This window comes from Vigna angularis, chromosome 1 (genome assembly GCF_016808095.1).
Source record: "Vigna angularis cultivar LongXiaoDou No.4 chromosome 1, ASM1680809v1, whole genome shotgun sequence".
Taxonomy (NCBI): domain Eukaryota; kingdom Viridiplantae; phylum Streptophyta; class Magnoliopsida; order Fabales; family Fabaceae; genus Vigna; species Vigna angularis.
The window spans coordinates 58,295,047-58,304,620 of NC_068970.1; the positions used below are offsets into that span (position 1 = coordinate 58,295,047).

At 37.1% G+C, this 9,574-nt stretch overlaps 1 protein-coding gene across 1 annotated transcript; it reads left to right on the top strand.

Moving 5' to 3' along the window:
* The first annotated feature begins 7,337 nt into the window (after nt 1-7,337).
* On the top strand, nt 7,338-8,798 carry LOC128195412 (uncharacterized). The gene has a single exon (XM_052872810.1). It carries the CDS (start codon nt 7,338-7,340, stop codon nt 8,796-8,798), a length of 1,461 nt encoding a protein of 486 aa, XP_052728770.1.
* Nucleotides 8,799-9,574: the final 776 nt, after the last annotated feature.

A 9,574-nucleotide genomic window follows, 5' to 3' on the forward strand; every position in this document is an offset into this window, starting at 1 on the left:
TGGGTAACTCACATCACCAGATATACCATCTGTTTCATCACCAAGATTTGTTCGCATTTCACCCGTTCGATTTTCCTCTAATGACCGAACGCTTTCGTCTTGCCCTTCACCCGTTTGGTCTTCCTCAGTTACTGACCGAACGTCCCCATCAGTAGTATGCTCCACCTCAACGAGTGTTTTCTTCTCGCATCCAGGATTTTCAGCATGCATTGTCATTCTCGTTTCGTCGAAAATGACATCCCTACTAATGATCAACCTGGACGATTTAGAATCTAGCATCCACAACCTGTATCCCTTAACTCCTCAAGCATATCCAAGAAATACACCTTTTACTGCTCGAGCGTCTAGCTTATCTCCTTTGGCATGAGCGAATGCCAAGGAACCGAACACCCTCAAGTGTGAGTAGTCAGTCGGTCGCCCACTCCAAACTTTCATTGTTGTTTTATAGTTAAGGGCCGAAGACGGACTCCTGTTGACGATTTAGAATCTAACCTCCACAACCTGTATCCCTTAACTCCTTCAGCATATCCAAGAAATACACTTTTTACTGCTCGAGCGTCCAGCTTATCTCCTTTGGCATGAGCGAACGCCAAGGAACCGAACACCCTTAAGTGTGAGTAGTTAGCCGGTCGCCCACGTTTCCATGCTCTTTTTGATTCAGACTCTCAAAGAACTCCTTCACCGGACACATGTGATAGCTGCAACCAGAATCCTTGACCCAGTTCCTTTGAGAATCTTCAGACGAAGCTATCAGAACACCAGTAGATTCATATCCTTCAGAAGCCTCTGCCACATCAGCAGTTTTCTGTGGCCGATCGGTTTTGCCCTTCTCAGGACAATACTTCTTGATATGTCCCATCTTCTGGCACTTGAAACATCTCACCTGTTTCACACCATCTGACTTCGTCTTCTTCCCATTTCCAGCCTGCTTCTTCCATTTCCCTTTCACCGAAAACAGCCTAGATGCCACCTCCTCGGTTGCCTTCGAATCTTGGAGCTTTTGAAACTCCTTGGTTCGAATTGATGTCATAACCTCCTCTAATGTGATTACCTGATCTTTACCGTAGAGCAAGGCATCCCTGAAATGCTCGAAGGTTCTTGGAAGTGCATTCAGAAGAATTACTGCTTTGTCTTCATCTTCCAATTGCACGTCAATATTCTCCAGATCATCAACGATCTTACTAAATTCTGCAAGCTGCTCCTCTATGGTTCTTGAGTCTGTCATCTTGAACGAATAGAGTTGTTGCTTCAAACACAACTTATGAGCCAACGATCTCGTCATGTACAGAGATTCCAACTTTGCCCAGATTCCAGCTGCAGTCTTCTCCTTCGCAACCTCTCTCAGTGCCTTATCACCCAAACTCAATATGATTGTGTTTCTTGCTTTATCAACCATTCTTTTCTTCTCTTCTTGCGACATCCCAGCACCCATGTTCGACTCACCCTTCAACGCTTCATCGCATCCCTGTTGTATCAAGATAGCCTCCATCTTGATCTTCCACAGCCCGAAATCATTTGAACCATTGAACTTCTCAATATCGAACTTGGTTGCCATCGCTTCTTTCTTTTCTTGATTCACTGCCCCACGGTGGGCGCCAATTGTTGGATTCGAATGTGAAACAGAGAACCAGAAAAAAATGAGAGAAAGAAGAGAGAAAAACACAGAGAGGAATTATATGAATATTACTTCACTGAAAAATTACGAAAAACAAGACAAGCTACAAAATATATAGTCCATCCAAGAAAAGAACAGAAAGGACGAACGCTAAAGAATGAACACTAAAAAGGCCGATCGAAACTGAACAGTCAAAAAAAAAAAAAACACCCGGACGATTAACAACAAGAAATAGAACGTTCAAGTAAAAGTTGAATCTAACTAACATATTGGTTAGGTCAATAGGTCAATAAACAATACGATAATCAATTTAATTCAATTCTACAATGATGTATGTCATTATATATATATATATATATATATATATATATATATATATATATATATATATATATATATATATATATATATATATATATATATATATATATATATATATATATATATATATATATTGGCTTAATTACCTACTTAGTCCCCATGTTCGAAGGTAATTTGTTGTTTAGTACCCGGTTTTAAAAATGTAGGCATTTGATACCTATTGTCAATACCCAATTTCGTCCGGGTAAATATAATTCATCACAAAAATAAAAAAAAAACATAAAAAAAAAAAACAAAATGAAAAATACTATTTATTTTACTTTTTGCACCCCCAAATTTTCTTTTAAACACTTAATCCAATGGCCCAAAATAATCTCACTTTTTTTACTTCCTCACCACCCATCTCTTCTTATCACACCCCATTCTCCACATCACCATCCACCTCACCCTCCACATCATCTACCTTTTTCATTTACTTTTTCCACATCATTTCCATATTAATTTTATATATCAACTTTTCTAATTATTCCACTTACATTTTTTAATTATATCTTCTCCATTAACATTTTTTATTATCCATTTTTCTCCACCTTATTTTTCCACCCACTTTTTATATTATTTCTTTCACTTATTTTCCACATTAACTTTTACTATTCACTATATTTTATTTCACCTAATTTCTCCACCAACTTTTTATATTATTTCTTCCACTTAATTTTCATACCTAATTTCTCCACCAAATTTTTATATTATTTCTTTCACTTATTTTCCACATTAACTTTTACTATTCACTATATTTTATTTTACCTACTTTCTCCACCAACTTTTTATATTATTTCTTTCACTTAATTTCCATACCTAATTTCTCCACCACCTTTTTATATTATTTCTTTCACTTAATTTCCACACCTAATTTCTCCACCAACTTTTTATATTATTTCTTTCACTTATTTTCCACATTAACTTTTACTATTCACTATATTTTATTTCACCTAATTTTTCCACAAAATTTTTATATTATTTCTTTCACTTATTTTCCACATTAACTTTTTCTATTCATCTTTTTTTTATTATATTTTATTTCATCTAAATTTTCCACCAACTTATTATATTATTTTTATTCATCAACTTTCTTCATCCTTAACTCTATAAATACCTACATTCTCTTCACTTCACACACACAAACACAATTACATAATATCCATCTCTTTTCTCTAAAAATCTCTTCATTCCATCCCAAAACTCTACTTCATTTTTCTCTCACATTTTACTATCTCTATATACATAATAAATCCCATACCACATTTCTACTACAAATTCATCTTCTTCACCATCAATCTACCTCTTCTCACAACTTATTACAAGCAAAGTCTTACTTCATCTTTCAAATCTTTAACAAGGTACACATTTTCTTTTCATTCTACTTATATTCATTTTGATCATTTTTTAGTTTATAAATTTATCCTATTTTCTACCACAATTTTATCCTATGCTTTTTGATATTTTTACGTCATAGATATTTCAACTCACCTCTCTTTCTTAATAAAAAAATATAAAACTTTAAAAAACATGTAATAATAAATATCGGTATGAGTACTCGTGCGATCGTACGCATCAGCCTAGTACTCGTTACCCAAAATATAAAAAAAACAAAAAAAGCCGTATGAGTGCTCGTGCGATCGTACGCATCAGCCTAGTACTCATTACGCAAAACAATAAAAAATAATAAAAAAGCCGTGTGAGTGCTCGTGCGATCGTACGCATCAGCCTAGTACTCATTACGCAAAACAATAAAAAACAAAGAAAAAGCCGTGTGAGTGCTCGTGCGATCGTACGCATCAGCCTAGTGCTCATTACGCAAAAAAAAATCTAAATATTACATCAAAAAATACCAAAAAATATAAAAATCTTCAAAAACTAAAAACATCCACATTTTCAAACAACAATCAATATTGCTAGCCAGAACTACGTGATCCTTGATTCTCCATCAAAAGTGGAGATACGTAGGAGCAAGGCCAGACCTTGTCAGGCTCACTCTCCCAAAAATCCAAATTTATCCATAATCAATTAAACAAATTTTCAAACAATTTCGAAACAAATCTCTCAAACAATTTTCTCAAGCAGTTTTTAAAAGAACTACATAACCCTGATTTCTCATTTTTTATGAGAATATGTAGGAGCAAGGTCAATCCTTGTCGGGCACAAAAAACTAAAAAATATATTTTGTTTCTTTAGAGTTTTATTTTAGGGGATAGTTAAACATTTTGAAAACCACATCATATTCGCGTATTTAATTAAAGGTACTGCCTTATGGCAGGCGTTGTAGGGTGCTAATACCTTCCCTACACGTAACCGACTCCCGAACATAGAATCTCATTTTCGCAGACCATGCTTTATCATTTTATGGTTTTTCCGTAGTTTTCCAGAATAAACTATGGTGGCGACTCCAAATCTCTTTTTTCAAAAACATTTTATTTCTTTTTCTTTTTCGGATCGCCGTCCCGTCGCGATTTTTTCCGGTTGCGACAGATGGCGACTCCACTGGGGACGTCAGAGAGTCAGGCCATTTAATTAAATAAGTGAATTCAATGTGGTTTTTCTTTGTGTTTTTATTCCCTTTGTCTTTATTTATTTTTAATATTTGGAATAATTGCATGTGAGTTTCTTTTACTTTTTATTTATGTTTGAAATAATTGTTTCTACTTATCTGTGTTTATTTTTGCAATTGTTGTTTTTTATTATAATCTCCCTCCACACAATATGCATATCATGAGTGAGGCCCTATACCCGGGTCTGAGCGCAACTTAGAAATAGAGGGGTTGTGTAGCGGTGTCACTCTGGGATGTACTTCCTGCCTGGCTATCGTGAGAACTCTAGCTAGAGTCTGTTCTCTTCATTTGTGTCTCCACATCTAGTTGATTACTCTGACTGTTGTGGAGAAACAGTGAAAAGAGCCATAGCTCTAGTGGCCTTGATTTAAGGATTAGGAAGCTATCCTTGTGAGTGCATATATTTGGCCTTAGAACTCTAGTTATTCAACTTTTGATAAGGCACGAATGGGAGATGTGTGTCGTCTTATAACCGATTTTTTTTAAAAAAAATTAAACGCGTTGTATATATCACTTTATCATCATGTGTTTTTCTCATGCATTTTTTATGGTCTTGTTTTTGTGGGTCATATGTAGGAAGTTATAAATTTGTGACTAAGCCGTCGAGATAAAATGGAAATTAACATGAGATTTGAAGTTGACCGACCTTCAAGTTCAAACATTTTAAAGGAAAGGATAGCCATTGAAGCAGAGGAAGGAAATATGAATGGTCTGAGAAAACTGGTAAAGAAAATGAAGACATCCCAAAAGGATGCATTCAAGAAGGAGTATGGAAATTTGTTGAGCCTGTTAGAGTTGGAGGTCCAAACATCAGCAATTACCACTTTAGCCCAATATTATGATCCACCATTGAGATGTTTCACTTTTCGGGATTTCCAATTGGTGCCAACAGTGGAAGAATTCGAGCAAATCTTAAATATACCTCTCGAGGGAAAAACTCCATACAACTACCTTGGGCAATATATCCCTGTCTTGCAGCTATCAAGGATCATGAAAGTACACCCTATGAAGCTGGAGAGCAAGTTCACAATCAAGGGCAAAGTGAGGGGCCTTCCTCAAGGATACCTAAAGGGATACTTGCATCGTCTGGCTGAAGAGGAAAACTGGGAAACATTTATGGATGTATTGGCTCTTCTCCTCTATGGTGTCATGCTTTTTCCTAATGTCAAGAATTTCGTCGACTATGCCGCCATGAATGCATTTGTGGGGTACAAAGAGCGCTGTGAGAATCCAGTCACTGCCGTCCTGGCTGAAGTTTATGGGACCCTTAATCGTTGTTATGAACTGAAGGGAGGAAAGATGTTATGCTGTCTACCAGTGTTGTATATGTGGTTCATTTCCCGTGTGACTGGAGATGCCTTAAATTCCCTGTGCCCCATGGATGAGCTATTGCAGTGTAAATCAAATGTGAAAGGGGCAAATGAATGGGCACAACTTTGTGCAAGTTTAAACGAGGATCAAATTAAATGGTGTGTCCCTTGGCAGCGTAGATCACAAATTATATATCACTGCGGGAGGTACCCTAATGTACCCCTCATGGGTATTAGGTGTTGTATTAATTACAATCCTGTGTTAGCACAAAGGCAATTTGGGCATCCTATGAGAGGATCACCTACACCTGCGTCTCTTGCCATATTGCAGATCTACTATGAGGAAGGAACCTTTGTTGAAGTGCTTCATCAAGTTAGAAATGCTTGGGGCAACATTATTCGTGCAGAAATGGACCCCAGACCATGGACTATTGATGAAGGAATTCCTTACAGCTATTGGATTGCAGAAAGGGTTAGGACAGTGAAGTTGCCTTTCGAGTTAACTTCTCCTAACCTTGATTATGGAAAACAGTTTCGTAAGGCTGAAAGTGAGGAAGTAAAATTGTTGAAGGCAGAATTCGAGCAAATGAAACTAGAAAATATCAAGTTGACCAATAATCTTCAGAGCCTGCAACATGATTATGAGAATCTTAAGCAAGAAGGTGTGGAAAACAGCGAAGCATACGAGGAGTTGTTAATAAGACAAAAGCAAGAGCTACTAGCGGCCAACATTGAGCTAACTTTGAAAGACCGGGAATATGATATAATTGAGATATCAGAGCGTGTTACGAAGCAATTGTGTGACCAATCCCAGAGGGACAAGCAAAAAGTACTAGAGGAACTGCATAAAATGCATATTAGAATGGACGACGCCGAACAACAGGCGAATGCAGCAGTGACAAAACTGAAGAAGGAACGTTGGCATCGGGCTGAATCAGAGAAGAAACATCAAGAGTTGATGAATCAGATGAAGGAGTATATCGTTGAACAAGAGCTAGTTACAGAACACTGGAGGAGAAGTTTCTCACAACTAGTTTCCCTTGCCAATGAAGCCATTAAGGATGTCCCTAAGCTATTAGCTGATGCTGAGTCTGCATTACCGATCTTTAACCCACCTGAGAAGGTTGAAACTTTCCTCAATTACTGCAAGAAACTGATAAGAGAAATGAAGAGTGTAGTGGCTGAGGCTCATGATAGTTGATCATGATTTTGCACACCTCACATGTGTTGAACTTAAATGTTGTGAATGGACTGTCCTATTGACTTTGTTTCATGTTAATTTCCAGATTATACATTTGGCAATGTTTTCGCATCTTTATAATTTCTTACTATAGTAATTGTGTTGCTTTGTCTTTTCTCTTTTTCTTTTCGTTTTTATTTTCTTTTTCTTAATTTATTTCAACTAATAAAATTCAGTTTAAAAATAATAATACGGCTAAAGTCTCCAAAACATCCTAAATAACACGAACCAGTGGCAAAATCATGGAGAACCAAGGAGAAGTTCAAGAGGGGATGAAAGTCGATATCCAACAGCTGAAGGAACAAATAAGTCAAATCCTAGAGGCCATGAATGCCTTACAAAGCCCCAAAGATTCGTGCGCACAACAACCACAACAAAGAGTTCCAGAAGTACAAACTTTCCCTTCCTATGGTCTTCCCCCAAATTATACTCCACCATCAGGAGTGGACTTGGGGCATCTTGATACTCAAAAGGCCGAAGGTAATGCAGTTGAAGTAGAAGGCGAGCTTGGGGCAACCACTTTCACAATTCCTGGGAAGACAATCCAACCAGGTATTGAGAACATGATAATGAAAAAACAACCTGAGACGAAGTCTTCATCTTATGTCGTTACACCAGCAGATTTTAAGGACGACAAGAGTAAATTAGAAGTCTTTGAGAAGAGGTTAAGAGCCATAGAAGGCGAAGGAAGTTTTGAATTTGGAGATGCTAGAAAACTATGTTTAGTTCCTGATGTGGTGATACCTCCAAAGTTCAGGTTGCCAGAATTTGAGAAATATCGGGGAAATACTTGCCCATGGAGCCATATAACTATGTACTGCAGAAAAATGGCAGCTTATGCCCATGATGAAAAACTTTTTATTCACATCTTCCAAGAAAGTTTAATTGGCGTAGCTTTGACTTGGTACATGCGCTTAGAAACTACTCACATCTATTCATGGAAAGATCTGGTTGATGCATTCCTAAGGCAGTATGAATATAATAAAGATCTAACACCTGACAGAATACAACTGCAAAACATGGTGAAGAAAGAGTCTGAATCATTTAGAGAATATGCCCAAAGGTGGAGAGAAATTGCTGCTCAAGTAGAACCGCCTCTGAGCGACAAGGAGATGACTACCATATTTTTGAATACTCTACAACCACCATTTTATGAACACATGATAAGCAGTGTCTCCTCAAGTTTTGCTGACATAGTAGTAATTGGAGAGAGGGTCGAGGGTGGCATAAGAAATGGAAAAATTGCACTAGGCTCACAACTAGTAGCAAGTTTAAATGAGTATGGTCCTAGACATGAGAAAGATAAAAAACGAATAGTTAACTCACATTTTATTGCCTATCCTCAAATGTCACATGGGTCCAATCGACCCATTGAGCGAAGAAATTACAATCGTAATGAGAAGGTCGTCAGCTTCACTCCTATCCCCATGACCTATACAGAGTTACTGCCAGATCTTCTCCGCAGAAACCTCATAAAGGTTTGTCCAACTAGACCTATACGACCTCCGTACCCAAAGAGCTATGACACAAACGCCAAGTGTGATTATCATGAAGGAGCGTGTGGACACTCAACAGAGGCATGCAAGGCTTTAAAGCATAAAGTGCAATCTTTGATCGATTCAGGATGTTTAAAGTTTGAAGAAAGTCAATCCAGCACTCTGGCAAGGCGCGAGTTCGGCCCTACAAATGCCATGGACAAATGAAGAACTATATGGGAAAGCATAGGTTGTTGTAAAAGGCGAAACTGATGTTGTTTTGTCTTGCTACGAGGGTTATGCTCATGGATATTATGCTTTTATCCGTGACTTTTAATGTGAACTTTCATTATTTGGTATCTCCAAGGTTTACTGGAAATCATGTCCTAATAGGGTGTCGTGGAGAAAAATGAAAGCCGCGAATAACAAAATTGAAAAAAAAACAACAAATAAATGAAGGCAATATTGAGTCGCTTGTCTTTCTTGCAAATTATCAAACTCTTGTTTTTTCGAAAATAGCAAAAAATATATAAATAGAAAAAAAAGAAAATAAAAGAATTGATAACAAAAAGAAAACAAAAGTTGTTGTGTCAGATTTTTCCGAGGTCAAATGTTGAATCAAAAATAACAATTTGATGTTTTCTCTTGAGATGTTTGTGCACATGGTGTTTGAAAAATCTCACCCTTCACTTTCCAAAATAAAGGATCTTCCCTAGTAAACATTGTCACTGCCCTCAGTAACAAAAACCTTTACACTGGGGCAGATTGGCTTGACCAACATTATCCTCGTTTGCGCTAGTTGAGTGATCCTGAATCCATTGAGGCAAACAAAAGAACAAAAGAATTTTCAAAAAAAAAAAAAAAGAATAAGTCCCCTATATTGAAAAACCCGAAAGGGCGGTCTAGAAAAGAAAGGAAGAAAAAACGACTCATGTTGAGGTCATCTAATCGTAGAATTAATCTTTTGAAAATAAAGCAATCAGAGTTCAAAATGATGTGTGGCC